Source organism: Pongo pygmaeus, chromosome 16, assembly GCF_028885625.2.
Source record: "Pongo pygmaeus isolate AG05252 chromosome 16, NHGRI_mPonPyg2-v2.0_pri, whole genome shotgun sequence".
Lineage (NCBI taxonomy): Eukaryota > Metazoa > Chordata > Mammalia > Primates > Hominidae > Pongo > Pongo pygmaeus.
Window position 1 is genome coordinate 98,063,002 of NC_072389.2, and position 25,139 is coordinate 98,088,140.

The 25,139-nt window shown below is 48.0% G+C and overlaps 1 protein-coding gene across 1 annotated transcript in view; it reads left to right on the forward strand.

Annotated features, from left to right (window-relative positions):
- Nucleotides 1–9,857: 9,857 nt before the first annotated feature.
- The window catches only part of ST8SIA2 (ST8 alpha-N-acetyl-neuraminide alpha-2,8-sialyltransferase 2), an 81,137-nt gene continuing 65,855 nt past the window's right edge, over nucleotides 9,858–25,139 (forward strand). Inside the window, exon 1 of the mRNA XM_054450926.2 lies at nucleotides 9,858–10,165. Within this exon, the coding sequence (XP_054306901.1) occupies nucleotides 10,068–10,165 (98 nt within the window). The 5' untranslated portion in view covers nucleotides 9,858–10,067. The remainder of the gene's footprint in view (nucleotides 10,166–25,139) is intronic.

Here is a 25,139-nt window from a genome sequence, read left to right on the forward strand (position 1 = left end):
ATTGTATTGGTCAGGGGATGTGAGGAGGACTTTTGAGTGGTTAACCATTCCCTAAGGAAGCTCTGTCTTTACTGGATTCTGAAAGCAAAACTATAAAATGTTTTTCTATTCTCTAGCAAATTATGATGAATCATCAATATTATTGACACTTAAGAGTTTATCCTTTCAAATGGCTGCAGCAAACCTCGGAACAACAATTCGTACCTCATACAAAGCATCTGATGTTCACTAAGGCTGGCTGGGTACCGTAATCCTAGGTCCTGGCTGGTATTTTGCCATGTAAAGAAGAAAAGAACAAAGTGGCAGTTATCTTTTTTTTTTAAGCTATGCTTTGGAAATGACCCCAGAAATGTTTATTGGATGTGATTTTTAAATTTATCTATTTTTAAAATGGGTGTTGCTTAGTGATTTCTGCCCTACCATTATTTGTGGTCAATTCCATTGTAGAGACTGAGAAAAAGAAGTTCTTTTCCTGCCAGCTTCATCTTCCCCATTGATTTCCTCACCCAATGCATGCCCCTAATGGAGCTTGAAATGAATGCAGCTTGGCTTTTGTTTTCTTCCTTTGTTGGCACACCTCTGCCAGAGGCCAGCTGTGGTCCGAGCTGCGGGCACTCATCCTGCAGGGAGGAGTCTGTTCCTCCCAGAGGCTGGAAACCAGAGGGAAAGAACGGCAGGAAAGGATGGGTTTCCTTTTGCTAGGCCTTGAGCCACAAGTGAATATTATCTTTTGAAATGAGCTGCACTACAGAAAATAAGAGCTTTATAAAATACACGAGAGCCAGGAAGCTAGCAATCCAGTTGGAAAGGTAGAATGACAACGTTAGGAAATGTGGGAGGTCCTCATGCTGGATGAAGTCCCTTATACCTTAAAAACTGCAACATAAATGCAGTATTCTCAAACGTATCCTTGCTGGCCTAAATGTGGATTATCCACACAGACCAAAAAAAGGGAAAGAGAAGGACATTGGTTAAGAAAGTCCTCCAGGGTATCTAACTGTTACCGATTCTGCATTCCTGAAGTCTCCCCATACAGCCAAAAGCTGATGGACTTGAGCCCGTGGGTCCCTCCAGTAAAATTGAGAGAGTTTGGCTAAAGATCTTATGGGGATTTAGAGGGGTATGATAACCACCTCTAGAGCCTTTCCTCCTCTAAGATCCCCAGTCTTTTCCCTTGGGAAGAAAACTAGAAGCTCAAGCTGGCCTTCCTGATCTGTCTCCGGCCCATGCTCTGCTATATTGGGAAAGTCACATGCATTTCTCTGACTCAGTGTGTGAGTAACTTAGATGCTCACAGGGGTTGCTGTGATGAGCCCAATCTACCTCCCAGTGATGTCAGATAGCTTGAGGCCATGGCTTTTCCCAGGGCCACTTAGGGAAATTTACTGAACTGTTTTCAGACCTTAAGAGCAATGCAGTGCCCTCTTGTCATCTCAGTGAATTTCCAGAAACCTCCAAAATGGACTGCATTTTCTCCATTGGATCAAGGATATAACGGAGGGTTCTGTTACTGCCCAAGGATTTGGAAGTGAATAAATCATAGCTATTACCATATTATAACATGTTGACATACAGGCAGATACACAGTTATAGATCCCTATATAGAATTGCCAAAATTATCTCCCTGTTAGTAAACATTTACTCTAAGCCTCAGTTATATCTGGGATTTCAATGTACCCTAAGGAATATTTGTGACACAAAAGCATGCGACACTACTAAGTCATAAAGATAGTCTTTCCAAACAAATGTTAACACTAATAAATGTTAAGTAGTTATAATGCCCTCTTAGAGTTTGGAAGAGTTTGAGACCATTTGGATTTTACAAATCTCTAAGAAACTGTCCAAGGAAACTTAAATTACTGTCATCTTTTTTATCTCAATAAACTCTCTCCTAGCAAAGAAAAAAGTTATTCCAAAATATGTAGTAGTCTCCACGCTGCTGCATTCAAGGTGAAGATAATTATTCTCACAGACAGCTGAGCAGTGCGGGATGACTGGAAGACCTCACCAAGGACTTTATTTGTGGAGATTTGGAAAGTCTCTTTATTATGATCCTCATACTTGTCTACTCCTCCCCCATGTTAATGTATCCTCTGTGTTGCTTCCCGCACGAACTCACCAGCAGTGGTGTCTGAGCGATGGTGAGGTAGCCGGGGACATAGCCCCCTCTGCCTGTGTTTGCTGTTGAGACTCGGGCACCCATGTGGATGTGAAGCCACCGTGTATTTTCTTTGAATCACCCCCTCGCTCCAAAAGCTGGGGGGTTGCTGTGATTCTCAGCTATGGACAGAGACGTCCAGGTTGGGTGATGGTGAGGTCGTCACCAGGTGGAAAGGATGTAAGAAAGGAGCCCTGAAGTGTCTCCAAGGTTTTCGGCCCAGCGGGGGAATGTGTTACAGCCTGTTTTCCTGCCCTGAAAATTGCGATATGAATATTAGGTAGATGCTTACAAAACATCAAAGAAAGGTTGAAAATTGTCTGTAAAACTAATTTTACTAAATATGTGTGCTTATATTGGTTTATTGAGAAAGAACATTAAGCTCTGGCAAAAAAAGAACCTCAGTGCAGAGAAAGTAGGCATAACAAATTTTAATAACTTTTTTCCTGATTACAGAGTAATTTATGATCATTGTAGAAAATTTATAAAACAGAGAAAAGTATGAAGAAAAATCAAGATCAATGCCAATTTTATTACCTTGAGTAACTGCTGTTTTATAAATAAATATATTATATATATTTATTTGTCCTTTCTATTTTTGCATTATCATAAATAATAAAGTTCTCTATGAAATGAGCACTTACTTTATGCTAACATTCTGCTAAGTGCTTTAGACATATTATCTTAGTTTATTCTTACTAAAACCTGTGAATTAAGTATTATTATTGTTCCCATTTAACATCAAGGAACTAAAACAGACCAAGATCACACAAATAGCAAAAGAAAAAGATGAGTTCTGAGCCCTGATAGGTGTGATCTCAGAATCAACTCTAAACCAGAACTACTCAAGTGTGGTCCAGGGACCAGTGCTGATCTATCAACTGTATATTACTGGTCAATGCTGAGATAAGTATAGGAATCCAGGACAAGCATTTAGACGCCTTTGTGGCAACTTCACATTGTGATGCACATAATCACTGACTCTTATTGATGAAGGGTCTGGGGGCACACAACTTGCATGGCTGGTGAGGGGCACCTAGTGTGAACTGAATACCAGTCAGGCAGTAGGACACTCGCTCTGAAATCAACTGGAGATTTAAGGAGAAAAAAATTTGGTCCTTTGTCACAAATAGTTTCCAAAGCATTGCTCTAAACCATTATATTGCCTCCCTGGAGTGAAAACAAAGAAATCAATGTAGCCGAGTAAGATGCTAAGAAATAGGAAGATGCACCGTTACGGAGCTCAGCTTCAGAAAGAACTTTGTTGCCCACAAACTCTGTCATTAATGGTGAGTGACTTTTGGCAAGTCCTTGCTCCACCCAAGCATAAGACAGGGCCGGTGAGGACTTGCCTGCAGAGCTGAAGATGGGAGAGAAAAATCCTATGATGGACTTTTCCATTCTTACTGTGGCAGATGCTACCGGCTGTCCCCACCCCCCTCCATCTTTCCCTCCCTTCTTCCAAAACTGAGTCTCAGCTGAGCACACAGAAGCCCAGAATAAGGATTTGTTCCCCGCATCCCTTGCAGCTGGGGTGGGGACACAGGACAGGGTCCAGACAGAGGGGTGTAAATTGGAGCATCTCCTGGAGGTGTCAGGAACTTTCCTCTTTCTTCCTTATTATCTCTGCTTCTATTCTATTGCTTGGAACCTGGATTTGATGGGCCAAGAGGAAAGAGTCTCACCTTGGAGATGGTGGAAAGGAAGCTGGAAGGATCAGAATCCCTAAGGACTTTGCAGAATAACCACAGCAAAACCAGTGCTGGCTGCCTGCTGGACGACTGGCACATAAAGAAGAAATAAACTTCTGTTTCAAATAAGTCACTAGCATTTGGGGTTTATTGTCCCTTGTAGCCAAATCCAATCCAAACTAGTATACGCACGCAGCCAAACTGGTCTCTTGATCACCCTCCCGCTCCCAGTTCTCCCTAGTCCACTCTGTCGAATCTGACCTGAGGACTGGGAAGAGAGGATGTATAACCACACAGACGGCATTTGAGGCAGGGGAGAAGTGGAAGAGGATTCCCAAAGGGACATTTTACAAGAAACTGACTTGGCACCAAGAGTCTCCTTCCTCTGTCCAGTGTTTGGCGCCAGCATCCCAGCAGGTTGACATCCTGGCAAACGCTGCCATGCCTTTGGGGACTATGCTGCTTCGAGTTTACTTTAGAAACAGTATTTCACCTGGCATGCTCACAAAGGTATTGTAACCGTGGCGACCTCCTGTTGCCACTGGTCCCTAGTTTTGTGCTGGAGGTGGCTCATGCTGGCTCTTCAATACAGTCATTATTAAAAATGGAAATATATCAACTTGAAGTTCAATAAATTATATCAAAAACAAAGGCAATAAATACTCAGAACTCATCACTTCCTAATTTCATTTTCCACCCTTGACCGTGATCTATGTTCTTGAAGTTATCTTGTTTCTTGTATGAATATGGTGGGAATACTGTGTCATGCTGGGTGGTTCACATCTTTTCCTAACTCTACCTTCAGCGACGCGACGATGATGGTTTGAAAATGACCATGATGGGAACAGGTATTGACTGGGGTTCTTTCCTCCTAGATAATGTGGGGCCAGAGAGGAATAAAAGTCCCTATCCCTTCGGAGTTTCCAATCTCATTGAAGTAACACAAACATGAAATAAAATAGTATGTATGAAGGAGAACTAGAACTGAACTCAACTAGGAGGCAGGAGAGCTAGAATCTGTTCTCAGCTCTGAAACAAGTGGTGGGACTGTGGGCAAGTCTCTTGGTCTGTCATCACAGCGTTTTTCATCTGGAAAATCCCACTGGACTCCAAGCTCCACCAGGGGAGCAGCTGCGTTTACCCCATTTGCTGCTACATCCCAGCCCTCCAGCATAATTCCAGACATGTAAGAGGCAATGAAGCAATGCTTGTCAAGTGAATGAATGAGTGAGAAAGCACCATCTCCACCAACCCTTCCAGCTCTGAGAATGCAGAGGTCCATGATCCAAACTAAGGTTAAGAGAAGTGGCACAAGACTGAGAGCCAGGGATGGTCAACACGGGCCAGTTTCCTCAGATGCCTACAAGGGAGGGGCCATGCTGGACTCTGGGCAAAGGTGGGCAAGCCAAGAAGTTGGGCAAGCCAGGATGTCTGACTGAGATCACAGTGATCATTCCTCGAAGCCCTGGTGAGAATCGTGAGTGGACATTCCTTTTAGTTCTTCTCTGCTGTCTGGTACCTGACTTCATGCTTTGGTTCAATACTGCCTTGAATCCCAGCTGAAGAGTTTGTTAAAATCCCAGCAACAAACAAACAAACAAAAAACATTGAAGCATCCCCCTGCGCACTACCACTTCCAGCTCACTGTGGAGCTCATTCTCACGCCCCTCCCAAGATCTCTTGCTGATAGTCTCGGAAATATTTACGGCAATCGCCTGAGTACATTTCTTTTCTTTCCTTGGCTAAACTATAATTTTGCTATTTAAAAAAAGTTACAAATGGAATGCAAATGTGCCCGTTAACTTTTCCATATTCTTACCACTCTGAGTCTGATTTTAAAGGGGAAAACGTTGCGTTTATGAGAATACTCAAATTTAATGTAAATTTCTCAAGATAAGGCAAGTTCTCTCATTTATTAGCAGTGCAGAAACACAATAGCCAATGAATCTATCCCGACTATGATAGTCTACCTGTTGACATCACCCTCCCATCCTACCCAGTCACAACACACATACAGTTCTCCCTTCAGAGACGATGAAAAAGCAAGACCATTACCACTTTGTAGTTATTTCACATTCTAAATTGCTCTTGGAGTGAGTTCAAAGGTGTTAGGTCAGAATTTTGAATGAGATTGTTATTATTTATTCTTAAGGTTTTTTTAAAGTGTGAATTGATTGAAATAACTCATTTTTCCCATGTGGAAAGAAGAAAACAGAGATTTATTATTATAGTCTCACAAATGATGAAGGGTGTGCAGTGAGTGAAGACAGATTTGTTTCCAGAATCCTGACTTGCCAGAACTAAGGGCACGCAGTCAGAATTAAAGAAGATGCCTGTTTACAAATCTGTTTAGAATTGCCCCAAGTGCGGAAGAGGATATTGGCCATCCCACAGTCCCGCATGTTGCTCGGTCAGGGTAGGAAATCAGCTTCTTTGAGCCTCAGTTTCCTCAAATGTAAAAGGGAGATAATGATATCTATATGAAAGGATTGCCAGGATTAAATCAGAGAAATAGCCCAGGTCAGCGCCTTGAACTTGTGTGCACTCCCAAATGTTAGCTCCACTCCCCCTTGCTCCCTCCCCTATCTGACTTGCCCCCATTTCCAGCCAGTCACTTGGACAAGTTATTATCAATACAGACCTTACTACTCCCAAGAAGTCGCTCAGGTGAATACTCTGCATAGCTGGGGTGGAGAGGGGGAGTTCAGCCCTATGTGTAAATGGTAGATACAATTTTAGAGTTTCCACGAATTCAGGCTTTTGGTGGCTCCCCATTCTCGACGTTGCAGCTAGAAGGACAAACATGCCCTCAGCCAGTGTCAGACACAAGGAAGGGGTGTCCATGTGTGACCCTGTTGGGCTCCTTTGAGCTTCTGAAAAGCCTCTTGGCCCTCTGTCCCTCATTACTACAAACTGCCCAAGACCTTACCAATTGCCTGAATAGCTTATATACTCAATTGATTTGAGTTAAAATGTCAATGGGTGGTAATGGCCTTTAATTTGCCACCACTCCCTTATTTTAACCCAAATATTCAATGACTTAGTCTACAGAAGTGATGGCTGTAGGACCTTCAGGCTTCTTGGAAAATCCAAGGCAGCAAAAGAGACTTGCTTAAACAGAGGGGTAAGCAGGAGGGGAGGTGTCAGGGTGGCCGAGCCAAGCACGTGCCCATGTGGCAGTTCACATCACCAGTCTGACATTCTCTGCCAATCTCATCAGTCTTCCTCTTTCCAGATTCCAGGAACAAACTCATTTTGCAGAGGCAGCAACGGGTGGTGGTGGATGTACACGATCACTTGTTAAAGGAGCTGGCCCAACAAGACCCAAACCTAAGTGATCATAGATAGCAGGTATTCTATAGTCAATGATCACAAGGGTCCCCCATCACCCTCCAAGAAAAATCCCATTTCAGTGACTCTCATTGCAAGGACAGCGTCTACGTGAGGAAGCTAGCTCTACTTCCAAGCAGGTATACTTGAGAGATATTGCTCTGTGGGTCTGATTACAGGGATTTCTCTATACAGAATTGAACCATTCAACAAAAGGTTCCACTGTTTCCTGTCCACTCATATGACTCTTCTCTGGTGGGTGCAAAGGAGGAAGACTGAGCCTGGGATGAGAACATGGGTCATCTAACAGGAAACAGAAATAGATTCTGCTGTAATCGTGGGTCACCTAACAGGAAATGGAAATAGACTCTGTTGTAATCGTGCTTGCAGCAATGAGGTTGACCCGACCTGGTGAATTTAGTATCACGGCAACACTTCCATGATGTTCTGCATGGTAAGAGTGTAGTAGGTAGAGAAGTAGAGAAGCAGAGAACAGAGGAGAGAAAGGTCAGTTTCTTCTTGCTCTTTTGGGGGATCTTATTAATCAATTATAAGTGAGCCAGGAGACCTTAGCTCTACTGCAGCTCAAATCCCCTATCATAATTAGACACTTGAATGTCTGTCTTCCTTTTGAACAGTGAGCCACTAGAGGGCAGGAAACCCGAGGTATCTCTCTCCACTTGGTGTCTCTAGCCCCTAGCACAGAGCCTGGTACAAGGTAGGTTAAATATTGCTGCACGTTGGAGTGAGTGGAGGAGCGATTCAAATACTGAGCAGCATACCAGGCGCATCCTGTACTTTCCTCTCCCTATTCAGGTATCCCAACCATTCCCTTCAGAAAAACAAGGCAAAATGATGACAAAAACCACTCCACACCTCCTAAACCACCCTTCAAGCAAGACAAAGGGAAAGATCTTGGCATTTGGAAAACTTGAAATAAGGATGGTTAGACTCCGTGCCAGCCACACTGATGGGAAACCCTCCTTTGACGTCTCATCCCTGCCTCTAACAGACAGGGAGATTGATGTCCAACATTGTTCTCAACATCAGAAAAACCTCACCCCAAGAAAAATACATGGTGTTTTCGAAGTGCTTACTGTAAAAGGAGCAGGGTGCACTGACTTCGCCAAGGGATGGGAAGGAAATGAAGCGCTGAGGTGGGAATTAGTACACCCTTCCTCTGGGGAAAAGACATCTGCTCCTGGCACTCCTCAAAGGAGGTGATGCAGAGCTGTCCCTTGACGCTGTGCTGCTTCCCTAATCCACTCTCCAGGCTGGGTGATGGGACCTCTTCCTGCAGGGGAGAGCCTGCCCTGGCTCCCAGGGTCAACAAGCGCAGCAGCCCCCGCCTTGGAAGCCTCCCTCCTGCCCCTCCTTACACACGAAGGGGCAGAACGGCTCTGGGCACAAGCGGTGCTTTGGTAGGAAATCAAGAAGGCCCTCTTACATCCCCGGGGGCGCCATGAAGGGACTTGGCTGCTGCCAGCCCCTCGCCAAACTCCTCTGAGTGGTCCAGAGAACAAGGCCAACCCGCCCCTCCCATTCACTGGGGTGTGGTTTCCAGCACTTAGGACATTCCATGTAGCTTCTCCAACAGGACTCCTCCTCCCCACCCTCAAACCCCAAGGACCGTTTCATAAACCAGATGATCATTTCTGGAAAGTTACATTTCTTAATTTCAGGAATTGTTCCAATTAGTGCAAAGAAAATAAAAGGTAATTATCTAATTCCAGTAAAACTTAATGGGGCCCATCCCACCCCTGGCTAATGGTTGGTGTGAAATGTAATTTGACTTAAACTGTCTAAGGCTGTGAAAGTGTAAAATATTCAGGAAGGGTGGGGGACATTACCCCTTGTGGGAGCCGTATTTTTCTAGAAGGCATTTTGATCAAGACAGGACTCCCGCGGTTATTGATTTTGGGGTCATTGAGAGTCCAAGAACTAGGGAGATGAAGGCCACCCGGCGTCAGCACCGCGAGGGCGGAGGGAAGGCAGGCGCTGAGTCTCCCATTGGGGTTCTAGCCAAGGGTTCCAGCCAGGATTGCGTGACCTGGGGGCAGCTCGGAGAGCTCTCCCGACCCAGCATCGGGTCTATGAATGGAGACCGAGATAAGCACCTAGAGGGAGTGGTTTCTTCAGGGCTGAGAGCCTCGCCCACAAACTGTAGTCAGCATCTTCACCGAAGTTGGCCTGTCTGGGGTATTTCTTCTCTCCTCCCCTTCCCCCACCTCCCCTCCTAATTCATCAACTGCTGAAACATCTGCCTGGCTGAAACCGCCTTCTCGCCGCGCGCTGGGGGCTGTCCCCAGGTGTTGGTCTTTGTGTCGAGAAAACTTTGCGAGGAGGCGAGGGAGCTGGACAAAGAGCGGGCGAGGGAGGGCGTTTGCCAGCCTGAGGGGTGCGCCGGGCGGTGCGCGCACTTCCCTGGGCTCAGCTCCGTACCCGTCGCTCGCGGTGGCCAGAGCCCAGCCTCTCTAGGCCAGGAGTGGCAGCCTCCGGCTGCATCCCCGCGCCCTCGGGAGCTGAATAAAACCAGGCGGGAGAAGCAAAGGCTAGCGCCTGGACGCTGGAGTTGGTGGGAGGAGGCGAGCAGAGGCGCGGAGCAAAGCTGTCAAACTGCGCGCGGAGCCGGGCGCGGGGCGGGGGAAGGGAAAGGAGGGAGGGAGGGGCAGGCGGGAGCCGAGAGGGAGCGAGCGGGCTCGCCGCGCCTGAGCAACCCCTGCCTGTCGCTGCCGCTGCCGCTGCCGCCGCCGGCCCGCACTCGCCCGGAGCGCAGGGTGTCTGCTCAGCTGCGCGCGGCGCGCGGAGGCTCCGGCGTCCGCCGCTGCGCCCTCCAGCCCCTGCTCCTCGCGCCGGCCCGCGTGGGTCCCGGCGGGCGCGAACCCACCATGCAGCTGCAGTTCCGGAGCTGGATGCTGGCCGCGCTCACGCTGCTCGTGGTCTTCCTCATCTTCGCAGACATCTCAGAGATCGAAGAAGAAATCGGGTAAATAGCTGCGCCCAGGCCCGTGCCACGAGCCCTGGCGGGATCTCTCCCTCCTGTACTCTCCACCCTCCGACCCCCTTTGTGTGCGCCGCGCCCCGCTGTAGCTCCGCTGGAGAGATGAGGACGGTTTGGCAGAAGGTGGCGGTGACAGGGGCCCGGGACGGTTTGGGGAGAGGAGGGTGGGGGCGCGGCTGCCGTGGGGTGTCCCCGGGCGGGGTTCACGGGAAGTCCCCAGCTGGCCCGCGTCGGGAAGCGGACTCGCCCACCCTGCCCCCCTGCCTGGCGTGTCCAAGCGCAGTGTCGCCGGGGTCGAGGGAGGGCGCCGGGGAGTGTCTCGGGCGGGCGGAGGGGCCGAGAGTGGAGGGAGGCAGGAGTTTCTTTGTCTCCGGCACGGCCGCTTTCTCGCCTTGGCAAAGTGGGCAGGGGGCGCGCAGGGATCTCTGAGCTGGGGGAGGGGTTCCCCGGGCCGGAGCGGAGGGCGGGGTTCTGCATGGGCTACTGGGAAGCGGAATGTCCCCTGCACACACAGACAGGCACACGCGCCTCCCGCCGGCCCGGGAGCCCGGCGTAGGAGCTGGCACCACTAGAGAAGGGCTCGCATAGCTGGACTGAGACCCCCGCCCTCGCCTGGCTTTGGACGTTCAGCCAAGCCACGGCGACCCCGGCGACCCTGGGTTCCTGTGCGCTCGCAGCTCGGAGACGGAGACATTTCGGGAAAGTCTGTACCGCCGCCCGGTGGGCTTCTGGGCCCTCAGGCGGGCGATCTGGCCCTTTTTTCTCTCGACCTCGCCAGAGGTAGGGCGGGACCGCGAGCCCGGATCCCCCCGGCTCCGGACATCCTGGAGCGCGCACTTGAGGCGCGGGATGCACCCGCTGTGTGTCCCAGAGGCTGAGACTCGCGCCCCGCCCCGCAGCCTTCGGCTCGCCGGGCCGGGCCCCTCTCCAGAACCTCCAAAGGGCGGTAGACGACAGGTGGGGAGGCAGCCGGGGTTCTGAGGAGGCCCGAGGAGAGCTTCCTGGCCCTGGGCAAGGGGAAGGTGAGGTCTCAGAGAGGGCAGAAGGTCTCTTTCTCTGTGGGATTTGTGCCCTGCCAGGCGCTCTTCTAGAGTCCCGCGCCGCGTGCGCCCCTCCTTTGTCCCATTTGTTACTTCATTTGTTATCTGTGCTAGTTGAGGGTCCGCCACGCTGTCAGTCCCTCAAATGGGAGATGCCAGTCCTGGGCCCAGGCAGGATGCCGAGGCCCCAAGGACAAAAACTTGGGACAAGTGCCACTTCCTGCTCTCATTTTCTCCCCGCCCCTGCCCATCTCCCCGGAATTCCTTCTGTGAACTCCGCTAGGCTTCCAGAACCCCTCTCCCTGCCTCTTCCTCCTCATTCTCGGTTTCCCCAAGAGCTCTGAAAACTTTCACAAATGCTGTGCAGTTAATACACAACGTGCCACCAACTCCCACGCAGAGATAAACATGCTACTTTTCATAGCTGTTCGCCTCAGAAACGTGGATCGGAAAGGAAATCGGGCAAGTCACGTCTTGGGGTAATGGAAGATGCTGTGAGGAGGGCCTTCCTCTAGGCTTCTTATTCCGGTTGTGGTCACTGTCGGGCTCAGATCACTTGCTGACCTTTGCCCATGTGAGAGGGAAGGCCCGGCGCTGCCCATTGTTCTGCTATAAAAACATAAGTGCTGTGCTTATCCAGGCACCCCTAGGTCAGCCATTCATTGAATTCTTACCAAATACCTTCCACATGCTGGGAACTTTTAATTTTTAAAATGCAATCAGCAGATCACTTTGCACATAATGTTGCACTTTCTTGCCAAATGCACGGTGAAGCCTACGCTCCCCACATCAGGTTGTTCCCATATATGTACACACCCCTGGGACTTGTCTCACTTGAGTGCTCCCTGCTTCTTTTTATCCTGTCTGCTCGGCCAATCCTAGGAAAAAACGGTCAAACAAGTCCGATGTGTCACCTCCTGTGGCATCTTCCTTCCCTGTCTTGCCTCTTGTCCCAGGCTGACCACCGGCTCGACCAGTCCTGACCAGGCCTGAGACACCCTCTCTCCCAGGCTGATGTAGCCGCCTTAGATCAACACTGCATATGCCTTTCGACTGGGACGGGCACTCTAGCCCCACCCACGGTCAGCCCCACACATGTTTAATCCAGAGGAATGGAGGCATATTTTGGGATTCACCATGGCTGGAGGAGGAAACACAGGGGCAGAGCATGGGAATCCCAACAGCACCTTCTGTCTGCTTACAAGTGAGGGTTTTTTGTTTCGTTTTGTTTTGTTTTGTTTTGTTTGTCTTTTCTTTTCTTTTTTTCTTTTTCTTTTTTTTTTTTTGAGACGGAGTCTCACTCTGTCGCCCAGGCTGGAGTGCAGTGGCACGATCTCGGCTCACTGCAACCTCTACCTCCCAGGTTCAAGCAATTCTCCTGTTTCAGCCTCCCGAGTAGCTGGGATTACAGGCACGCACCACCACACCAGGCTAATTTTTGTATTTTTATTAGAGACGGGGTTTCACCATGTTGGCCAAGCTGGTCTTGATCACCTCAGGGGATCTACACACTTCAGCCTCCCAAAGTGCTGGGATTATAGGCGTGAGCCACCCCTCCCGGCACAAGTGAGGTTTTAACACTAAATTCATTCTTGGAAATACCCCAACTTTGAGCAGCTGGACTCAGCGCCCAATAAGAGCCTTTGCACAGTGGCCAGCGAGGGGCGTCAAGAGGGCTCCGCCTTCCTCACCATATGCCTTCCTGGAGACCTCGAATCATAGTCAGGCACACGAGGCTGCTGCACCAGCCTTGCCCCTCCATCCCCAACTTGCTCCGGACCTGTGCTAGGGAGGATTACAGATGATCTGCCCATGTCGGCCCCTGGGAGAAAGGGATGGCTCTGTAAAAGGATGGCTGTTTCTGGGAAGTAATAAACAGTGGGACCCTGTGATATGTTGGAAGGAAGGAAAGATAGAAGGAACCTCTTTTGGGGGTAACTTTTTCAAGGATTAAGGAATTTTAAAAAGTGAAAGAAGAAAGTGAATTACATGTGTATTATCTGGAGGAATAAAACTGAGATTTACTTTTCTGAAGCTCTTGATTCTCTTTTTTATAAAATGAGGCTTTTAATGTGGTGGTCTCAGAGGTCCTGTCCTGCCTGAAAAATTATACACCATGAATTGAGGGGCAGGGCTTTCTTTGAGGGGAGTTTTCTGAGACACACATCTCTTTTCCTTAGTGATTATTTTCAAAAGTTCCATTTCTGACTCTCTTGCTCTCATTCTGCTGGAACTGAATAAGAAAACAAAATGTAGAAAGATAAGTTCTCTGCAAAGCACCTAGAGAGTCCTGCCTGGTAGCCAAGGAGTGAATTCAAATTCTAAGTCAGAAATTGGGTGGGGCTTTGGTAAAATAGCCCCTGATCAATTCACGCACGCTCCCAAGTTTTAGATCCAGTTCGACCAAGTTGTAAGCTAAAATCTTCTGATTGTTTCTTGGCCTTTAATCTTGAGTGTAACTTCCGCTAGGGGATTGTGAGGCGTAGCTGTTGCCCATCATGGTGTCCATGGAACTGGGCACACAAGGCATTCAATAAACATCTGTTGGATAAATATTTTCCTGAGTCTGGCACAATGATGGGCACACACAGCATCCTTGGGCAAAGTTGAAACTCAGAGCTGGCCAGGAACGGTGGCTCACGCCTGTAATCCCAACACTTTGGGAGGCCGAGGCAGGTAGATCACCTGAGGCCAGGAGTTTGAGACCAGACTGGCCAACATGGTGGAACTCCATCTCTACTAAAAATAAAAAAATTAGCCAGGTGTGGTGGCGGGTGCCTGTAAGCCCAGCTACTCGGGAGGCTGAGGCAGGAGAATGGCTTGAAACCTGGGAGGAAGAGGTTGCAGTGAGCCAAGATCACGCAACTGCACTCCAGCCTGGGCAACAGAGCGAGACTCCATCTCAAAAAAAGAAAAAAAAGAAAGAAAGAAAGGAAGGAAGGAAGGAATGAACGAATGAACTCACTGAGCCTTGGGACAGGAAGAGAGCAGAGGGCTCTCCCTGTAGAAACCTTTCCTTTTTATCAATTAGGGTAAATTTGACACTGAGAAGTAACATCACTAATCTGAGATCACAGCCTGGCTGGTTAAGGGCAGAGCAGGCTTGCACAGGTCTCCTCTTTTGTAACCCAATGCCCTAATCCTCATATTAGTTCCTCTACCCATAAAGGAATTACAGAAATCTCGTTAAAGAGAAGTTGAGTGACTAGTAAAGATAACAATAGCAATTATGACAACGGTGAAGATGTTCATGGTTAGCATTTACTGAGTGCTTCCTAAGAGCCAAGAGCTATTCCAAGTACTTTATAGATGTTAACACATTCCAGCCTCATGGCAATCCAGTGATCACCCGCCAGTGGCACTGTTTGTAGAGCTCTGTGAGCCAGATGCTAGGCTAACTGCTTTGAAACACATTTGCTGGATCCTCACCAGAACCCTCTAAGGTAGGTACCATTTCTATCCCCATTTATTGATGAAGAAACCGAGGCCTGGAGAGGTTGTATACCCTGCTGATAAACTTGTGATAAAGCAGCTCTATGGAAGGCCGAAACCCATGCATGCTCTTGACCATCGTGCTAGACTGCCCTGTCCTCTGAGTTATTTTTTTTACCCTGAGCTAATGTTAGGAAATATATCTGAAGACTAACTCATCCCCGGTGGTTCTTCCAACGGTCCAGAGTTTTCCTGAGAGCCTGATCTGGCCTTAGTAGTTTCTCCATCAGTCATTTAGAAAGAGAGAAGGTGAATGAGGAGGACCAGAGGAGGACTCTGAGCACATCTCCCCAAAATGTCCCTCTAGTCCAGCTAAGTTCAGTGCCATGCTGGAGGACAGAATGGCATTAACCCCAGCCTGTTATACAAGGTCACCTGCCATGGGTATGAGCATTCCAGACTCTCAGGTGGAGCCTGGGGCTAAAGTGACAGGAGGAGGGAAAGCTCCTATTCCATTGCAAACCTGATTCTGATGTCAATCAAAAGGGCCTGCCTCGATACTACATGCTGTATATTTGGGCATCTAGGTGTCTGGAGCAGGGGAGATAGTAAAGATATTTAACAACTGCTCCCTCTCCAGCACCAACCTGTTAGAATGGACATCTGATCCGTCAGAACTGATGCCGTCCAGTACACCACGGCCAGGGATCCTAGTGCACCCCAGCCAAACACCAGGCCCTGTCTGGGAAAACACTAGACAAGGAGAGGCTAGCTCTGATCATCAGCCATGACGAGATCTGTGAGCAGGCAGCAACTACTGCCAACAGCCGAGAGTGAGGTGAGGTGCATTGTTTAGTGGATGAGTGCATGTGGATGGGAAAGAAAATGACCTTGAGCAGTTGCAGTCCAGGCACTCTGTAAGAAGTACACATGTTTGCTCAAGACGATGCAATTTTTTTAAAAAGCCCATTCTTCTCTCTAGTCCTGGTGTACTTCACTAAAGTATAAGCATGATTGGAAGATAAAATAGGAGAGAAAGAAGGTCTGGTTTTAACTCACTTCTCCAAGTCCTTGTTGCCAACTGTTCCAAACATCACATTTAAATTGTAAATAGATACCATCTTAGAAACCAATTCACCACTCAGGGCCTCTTTCCCCCTGTAAGGCAGGGTTGCTAGGTTTTAAACATGTTTTAGGTTTTACAAATTGGAAATGTTGTAGATTGCAAATTATAAATACTTCTTCAAGAGGGGATTCTAGAAAGACTCCTGTTGCTTTTAGCAGGGCATACAAAGCAATGCATCATCTGGCCTTTGCCTCTGTCTGTAGCCGGCCTGGGCTCCAGCCATTTTGTATTGCTTACAGGTTCCCCAAAATGTCCTAGGATTTCATACCTCTGTGCCTTTGCACATTCTGCTCCTGCTCTGTGGAATGCCCTCCTTGCACACACACCATCCTTCCTGCTGTTGCCCCGCTCCTCCCAGGCCCTTCCTTTCTCTCACTGCTCTGTCTTCTCCTTCCAGGCTAAGATCTGGTATGTCCTAGACCCCATTCCCTTCTGAGACATCTGCATTGGTTGCCCCTCCTGTGTGCACCCTAGCACCCCATCATGCAGCACCCCATGGAGATGCATTTCACAATTATATTTTATTTATCCTTTATCCCCAGCCCCTGGTGATATGTCTATGGTTTAGTAAATGAAGCCCATAAAATATTTTTTGAATGAACAAACTCTGACCGAGGATATGGCAAAAATAAGCATTCAGCCTCTCTGCTCCCAAAAGTACATACTATTCTAACAACAATTAAACACCCTCCGCTTGATCTGGAAGCCGCCTGCTTTTCCTATGTATCTAGCATGGAGGGTGCATCCCAGTGAAGAGCAGTCTGGCTATGACGTTATTCACCATTGCAGAATGTTTGGGGCCAGTGGAAATAAAAGCCGCTTTCTAATTTGTAAAAGCAGAGGACCCAGTGGTGTTTGCCCCCTGCCAGTTTAGATAAAAACCAAAGATCTAGAGCCCAGATGCCAAGCCTCTGCCGGCTGTTGGTTCTCCAGAGAGCCCTTTCCAGCCCTCCACTGCCCACAGTGCGGCTATGGCTGCCCCCTCGTGCCTGGAAGGACAGCCAGCCCCGTCTACCTTAATCCCCTTCAGGGCTTCCGTAGTGGCATTGAGAGCAGACCAGGAACGCAAGGCCAGCTGTTTCCTTGCAAGGGCTGGTCCCCCGGTAGGATGCTGGAAACTGAGTGTTAGAGACATTGACAGTAAGAAATGTGAGGTCAGGTTGGGATGTGTCTTCTCAAAGATTTTCCTCATGAAGCACCTTCTAGTGGTGTTTTTATTTGAAAACACTGGTCAAACCAGTGAATCCTGATGACGGGTGAAGACTTGGGGCAGCTGTGTGGATCCTAGATAAGGTCAGGAGCCTCATCTCTCTCAGCTGTCTCAAGCAGAAATGAGTTAGAGACAGATGGGAGGACACAGTAAAAACGGCCGGGGGAGGGACAGGAACATGAAAGCCACCAGCTGGGTGAGTCAGGTGGCTGTCTCCTGCCAGGGCGTGGGGACGGGCTCATCTTCCAGAGGGGCACTGTGGGGTGAGACACCGTCCCCTGTGACCAGCTGGCTGACCACCCCTGGGCTTGCTTACCATCTCTCCAGAGCTGAGGCTGGTCCCTAATCATTGAGATTAGTCACTCTCCTGGGTGGCATCTGGGCTGGTTTTAAATTCTCCTTAGTCTTCCTGCAATTTATCACCTGGCTAGGAAGCTGCCCGGTGTCCTGATGGGACCTGTGTGTCCCGTGTTTTCTCAGCTTTGGCTGTCACTGACTTCGCGACGATGGCAAGGAGGGAACGGCTCCAACTGGGGAGAGCAGCAGCCCCAACACGACATGTGTCTGTATTACACATTAGCAGTCGAGGTTCCTCCTGACACTTTCGAGCACTTGGGATCCCAATTCACTCCCCTGGGAAATCCAGCGTCCCGCCTTGCTGTGTGGGTGTGCCTTTGACTTCCCAAACTGCTCTGCTAGCATGAAGCTCTCAGCTCTGTCCAAGGGTTTCCCAGCACCTTTTTGTTATTATTGGAGGAATGCAGAGGGACTCAGCTCTGCTTCCTGGACCTTTTTTAAGGTTCAGGGAAACAATTCCTCCTCCTGCTCCTCCAGCTTCTTAGTTGATGGCCAAAGGATGAAAGGACCCCTAGGTCAGTGGTTCCCAAATGGTGAGCTACAGATGAGTGGTGACCTGAAAGGAGCCAGGAAAAAAAAAAAAAAAAAAAGCGCAATGTAGCCATGATTATTAATAGTTTCAAGTTGCCAGCTGCCATTGCCTGAAAAGAACTCTTCTATATTCTGAGATAATGTTCCTTTTTCCTTTGGGATACTAAGATGTCCTTTCTTTTATGAAAGGGAGTGATGGTAGCTATGAAATTCTCCCTTGGCTGAAGAGGGTGGTAACCTCATGAGTCCCCAACCCCAGAGTTTTGGAAAGACTATGGGTCCTTGAAATCTGATAGTCTGGGGTCTGGATCCACAAGGTACTCTGAAAAGCTCACTTCAGGAATTAGCCTCACTCCTCACATATTTTCTTCCCCATGGAGGCTGATGGCAGCAGAGAATAACAACAAAGTCATTTTTTGTCTGTGTCTGCTGGGGTCCAAATGATTTTCTAAACACTTCAGCTAGATTCACACCTGTAATCCTCCCAACAGTCTGAGGAGGTCTATGTTATTATTATCTCCCTTTTACAGATCAGTGAACTGAGGCCCGGAGCAGTTAAATAACACAGCTAGTAAGGTGCAGAGCTGGGATTCAAACCCAGGCTCCCAGGAACAAGGATAATTCTCCAAAAAACGATGTCTTAAATGACATCCAGTGGGGAAGAGATGCGTGCTTGTATTTTCAAGGAATAAGCCTTGGAAACACAAAGGTCTGTGGGAGAGAGAACCCTGGGATGTAGCGATGCTGAAGGAACCTCAGGGGATAGCATGTTGGAGCCCAGACCATAATGGGACATGGCAGCCAAAAGATCAATACAGTTTAGGGTTGCCAGCTCCAAAACACCTTAATGTGGAATGAGGGCCAGGGGCACACCACTCCGCCTCTGCCTCCCCACTTTTCCTCTCCTCTCACACCAGCTTCCCTCCACGGAGTCTCATCAGAATGGCTCCGGAGCACGGCATTTGTTTGACCATCTCATTATCAGAGAGAGAGACACACTGAGAGAGAAGAGAAAAACAACACAAATGATTAAGGCCTAGAGGAATTTTCTTCTAGGGGAAGACAGAAGGGTTGGTGCTGTCAGCTTCGCCAGGTCAGTGGAGCCTGACGAGGAAGGGAAGGAGGGAGGGATTGAGGGAGAGAGGGAGGGAGCCCTTCGGGGAGGGGCCAGGCTTCATGCAAGGAGATTGCACATCCCAGGGAGCCCCCTTTCCTACGGTAACTGCATTCTGCTGAGAGCTCACATGTATCACCTCACTCAGCCTTCCCAAGTACCCTGTTAGTCCATTTGCAGATGAGGAAATGGAGACTCAGAGAGGTCTCGGGACTTGCTAAGGTCACACAGCTAGTAAACACGGAGCTGGGATTCCACCCAGGTTTGCCTGACTCCGTGGTTCATCTGGTCTTAGCCACTTTTTTATACTGAGGTTACCTGGCTGCTCGCCCCCATTCCTCATGCCTCCTGCCCTGGGCCTCCTGCACTTTATCCCATTTTCTGTACCATGCAGAGAGTTTGCACAAAGATGCTGGAAGCTTTTGAGACTATAGAATAGACTCATCAATGTCAGATAGCTTCGTGAACACAATGGCATCTGTCACCATTGGGCACAACACTACAGCAGAGGCTGTGGAAGAGGCAGACATACCTGGACTCTACCCGGGGCGGTGTGAGCACTTGTTATTGAGCTACCCCAGTTCTAATTTTGAAAATCGGCTGCATGCGGAGGAGTGATACCCAGGGTTAATTCATGCCTTCTTGGTAAATGCCAGAGTAGCTTAAATAATGAAGGCGGGAGGCATAAGATGTCTGGAGAAAGTGAATTAGTAAATTGATAGGGCAGGTGACTTTAGTTTGCTGTTTTCCTGTCAGCAGTAAAGGCCCTCCTACTGCATCTCTTGAGGTTCCCACAATTTGGGATTTGACTTTAGGTGGACTCAGGATGATGCCCAAATTGTACACTAATCAAAACATTTAGTTCCCAGGAGAAGCAAAGAGAAGGGCAAGAGAGAAACTCCCCATGGTGTTCTGTCTTGGCCCGGGCAGGGAGCCTCTTAGGCCGGCTGGACACAAAGGCAGCAACGTGCTGACAGACGGCATCCCAAAGAAAGACCCGTGATGGCCCAGCCTTGGTAGTAAAGCCAGTCAAGGCTCCACAGGCCCTTCCCCAATCTGCCAGAACTGCCCACCATAGCTCTAACCTCCAGAAGAATGCCAGAATGACTCACTTAGGTATTCATCATACATCTCTCCCTGCTGCCAACCTGGGGCCTTACTTTTATCTGTAAGGACTGACAAGTTCTTGCCAGAGCTGGATTCATGGCATATAATTCAGGACATTGGGCCAGACCGTTGGAGCAACTGAGAGCTACTCTTGGAAGATTAAGGCTCTAGTCTTCAGTGGAACACTTATGACCTGTGTGACTTCAGGCAAGTGACCTCACCTTTCTGAGTCTCAGTTCCCTAATCTGTGTAATGGGGTTAATGATACCCAATTTACAGTGTTCTGAGGATTAAATAAAACCCAAATGGTGGGAATGTAAAATGGTACAGCTACTATGGAAAACAGTATGACGGTTCCTCAAAAAATTTAACATTGAATTACTATATGATCCAGCAATTCCACTTCTGGGTATATATTCAAAAGAATTGAAAGCAGGAGCCAGGTGTGGTGGCTCACGCCTGTAATCTCAACACTTTGGGAGGCCGAGGTGGGTGGATCACCTGAGGTCAGGAGTTTGAGACCAGCCTGGCCAACGTGGTGAAACCCTGTCTTTACTAAAAATACAAAAAAAAAAAAATTAGCTGGGTGTGGTGCTGCACGCCTGTAGTCCCAGCTACTTGGAGGCTGAGACAGGAGAATCGCTTGAACCCAGGAGGCGGAGGTTGCAGTGAGCCTAGATCATGCCACTGTGCTCCAGCCTGGGCGACAGAGCAAGACTCCATCTCAAAAAAAAAAAAAAAATTGAAAACAGGAACTCAAACAGATATTTGTACACCCATGTTCATAGTAACCTTATTCACAGTAGCTAAAACGTGGAAGCAACCCAGGTGTCCATCAATGAGTGAATGGATAAACAAAATATGGTAGATGCTGGGCGTGGTGGCTCACCCCTGTAATCCCAGCTTTTAGGGAGGCAGAGGCAGGAGGATAGCTTGAGCCCAGAAGTTTGGACTTGCCTGGGCAATATAGCGAGACCCTGTTCTTAAAAATTTTTTTTAAAAGGTATATCCATACAATGGAATATTATTCAATCTTAAAAAGGAAGGAAATTCTGACATAAGCTCTAAGGTGGATGAACTTTGAGAACATTAAGCTAAGTGGAATAAGCCAGAGGCCAAAAGAGGAATACTGTGTGGTTCTACTTATATGAGGCGTCTAGAGTGGTCAAATTGATCAAGACAGAAAGTAGAATGGCGGTTGCCAGGGTCTGGGGAAGGGGAAGGGGAATTTGTTTAATGGGTATAAAGTTTCAGTTTTGCAAGATGAAAAGAGTTCAGCAGACAGATGGTAATGATAGCTGCAGAATAATATGAATGTCTTAATGCCACCAAACCGAACACTTAAAAATAGTTAAGATGGTAAATTGTATGTTATGTGTATTTTACCACAGTTGAAACACACACATGCACAAGCAGCCAGAAGAGTGCCTGGCAGGTGCTCGGGACACACTGAGTTATTTTAAGAGCACAGTTGTGATTTTCAACAAAGCAACATCAATGTATTATTTAATTTTAAAAATAATACAGTACCAAAAAGCAGATACAGGGGAAATGGAGAGAGAAAAGGGGGGAGGTGTGGCTATAGACAGAATTAGAAAAATACAGATCATCACTTTGTTGTATGTTTGTATACACAAGCTGGAGGTGGCCCAAATACCCAATATCTGGGATTTAGGATTGTGGAAAGTGCAAGCATACGTTTGTGTGGCCACTCTGAATTCTTGTTGGCTGCCCTGCCCATCTAAGTTTAGTGGAGGGGCCCATAAGGTTTTGCCAAAGCCTAAGTTGCAAGGAGGGCCCAGAGTGATGGCGGAGAGAGGCCAAGACAGTCCAGAGCCCCCTCCCTCCCAGATGCAGCTTCCGGAAGTCCCTTTCTTTATCACCTGCCTAGGGGTGGCCTCTAAACAGTGTTTTTGGCTCAAGGGTGAACCTGAAAAGAAAAGAGTCCAAGATACTGATCCCAAGATTTGGCTCCTGCTGAGCTGGGAAGAGGTAGGGCACAGCTGTCTCTTCCCTTTTAGGCTCTCTATAATACCACAGGAAGGAGCAAGTGAGGTGGATTCCAGGAGGCTTGAGATGCCAAAGCCAGTTCTCAGACTTGAGAGAGCATCACAGTCACCTCGAGGATTTGTTAAAAACAGAACGCTGGACACCTCCTGGAGTTTCTGTTTCCACAGGCCTGGGGCGGGGCCTGAGCGTTTGCATCTCTAACAGGTTCCAGGTGATGCTGACACTGCTGGCCCGTTTCAGGACCACACTTTGAGAACCACTGAGCTAGAGCCTTGTCACTCAGTGTGGTCCTCAGACCAGCAACATGGACATCATCTGGATGTTTGGTAGAAATGTAGTGTCTCAGGCCCTCCTCCAAACCCTAGACCTGCCGAATCTGAATCTGCTCAGTAACAAGCCCCCAGGTGAAGTGTATGCACACTTTGCTGGGGGAATGATTGGTTTCCCTGCCTTCTGCAGAGTCCCTGCCCTAAGAGTGACCTTAGCCCATCACACCAGGGGTAGCCTGTCAGTGTAGCTCCACTGACCATCACAGAGTCAGCCTAGAGTGACCTCCAAATGGATATCAGAAAAATGAATAATGATTCTTGGCCAGGCACAGTGGCTCATGCCTGTAATCCCAGCACTTTGGGAGGCAGAGGTGAGTAGATCACTTGAGCCCAGGAATTCGAGACCAGTCTGGGCAACATGGCGAAACCCATCTCTACAAAAATACAAAAATTAGCTGGGCGCGTGGTGGTGTGTGCCTGTAATCTCAGCTACTCAGGAGGCTGAAGCAGGAGGATCACTTGAACCTGGGAGGCGGAGGTTGCAGTGAGTTGATATGTCACCATTACACTCCAGCCTGGGCATCAAGAATGAAACCGTGTCTCAAAAAAAAAAAAAGAAAGAAAAAGAAAAAAAAAATACTACAAAGAAAAATGGATAATGATTCTTATTACAGCCACTGGTTGGATTCCTGAGTGTATGCCAGGAGCTTTTTATACATTGTTTCACACATTTATTATAAAACCCCTGCAAAACCCATTTTATGGACAAGTAAACTGAGACTCAGAGTGACTGCTTAGGAAACAGAAAAAGAACTTAAACTGTATGGCGATCTAGCTGGCTGTTTTCCAAGGTGCCAGGGGTTTAGCCTTTAGCCATTAGCCTACTTCTCTTCCTTTGTCCTCCCAAATGAGGCCTGAGGTGTAAGATGAGGAGAGCAGAAATCTTAACCAAGGGTTGAAGTGATTTATTACATAAGTACAAGGAGGATACAGTGTGTCCAGAAACAGGCTTGACCTGGTACTGGAGCACTTAAAGGAAATTTCTAGAGAAACTGGACAGCAAAGCGCTCATCAGCTGTGTCATTAAGCCCTCTAATGAGCTTGGCTAAGATGCGATCATTCACACAGCACAGGGCCCCACTTCACAGTTGGCGTGTGCAGTCACAGTTCCCTAGAGTTCTGGGGGTTCCTGAGTGGATCTGGTGGCCTGCCCAGCCTGCAGTCCAATTCCAAACTCCACTCTCAGTTATAAAAAGCAGGGGAATGGAGAGGGGAGGCCTCTAGGGGTGATGGAAGGCAAGTCTAGGGGAGCCTTTTAAAACCAATCTGCTCTTCCAGATAAAGAAAGCCTCCAAGCAGGCTGGAAGCCAAGATTTTAATTGTATTTATTTTTGCTATTACCTTCTATTTAGGGCAAGGGATATTGGTATTCTATTTATGGTAGTGGTATAAAGATTCCTTTTGTGATAAATTCATTTAAGTTTTTAAGTGAGTCAATTTAAAGGAAAGTATTAAGTCAATAAAGTCTAGTTAGCAAAACGCATGAAGGTAGACCCGGAAAATTTTGAAGTTTATGCAATGACATCCCAGACTTTCTTCTCCCCCATAGTCATTATCTGCCCTGAATGGCAGCAAACTCATGACAACTCCTTGCAAAACTTCTCTCCAGAGTGACTGAGTTAATCCTTCAGAAAGTACCTACTTACAGAAACCATTTATAACTGTGTCTGGAAACGGCCCAGCACACACCAAAAGAATCCTTGAATAAAACAACCTTATGAATGATTGAAACAGTGTCCAACAACCCTCCTCCAAGAGAGGGTGGTCCCACCAAGAGGAGAGGATGCCTTAGGCCCAAGAAGACCTTTCACCCCTGCAACACCACTAGATTAGACCCTCATCTCACCGTCCTCTGAAGCTCCCTGCCTCTGTCTGGCACATCTCTCCACACCATGTTTGTTGCATGGTTTCTTTCCTGCTTGTTAGCTTGTAGCTCCTTGAAGGCTAGGACCGTTTCAGATGTGTGCCCCATTGTACTTCCAGCTCCTGCTACAGTGCCTGGTAGAAAGTAGGTGCTCTTTTGGAGAAAGAAGGGAAGGAAGGAGGGAAGGGATGAAGGGGAGGGAGTAAGTTCCTTGAGGGAGGCTGAGATAGGCCCCAGTTACTGATATTCTAGGATCACTTACATATTTCTCTCTATGGCCAAAGGAGAAAAAAATGTGGTAGGGGCTGTATTAGCTCCCTGTGCAATTGTCTGATTTGAAATCCACTGAGTTCCATTTTATTTATTTATTTATTTATTTATTTATTTATTTATTTATTGAGATGGAGTCTCACTCTGTCGCCCAGGCTGGAGTACAATGGCGTGATCTCAGCTCATTGCAACCTCCGCCTCCTGGGTTCAAGCAATTCTCCTGCCTCAGCCTCCTGAGTAGCTGGGATTACAGGTGTGCACCACCACGCCTGGCTAATTTTTGTATTTTTGGTAGACAGGGGTATCACCATGTTGGTCAGGCTGGTCTTGAGTTCCTGACCTCATGATCCGCCCGCCTTGGCCTCCCAAAGTGCTGGGATTACAGGCATGAGCTACCACGCCCAGCTGAGTTCCCTCTTATTTAGAGAAGACACCCACTTTCATTTTTGCCCCTCATTTCATGAAGAAAGACCAGCCCACAGTTTAAGTAAGTATTCCTAACAGGCTAATTCACAGTTCTATATGGGCTCTGAGGTCTCGTACACAGAAGCCAAAGGACTGGAGGGATG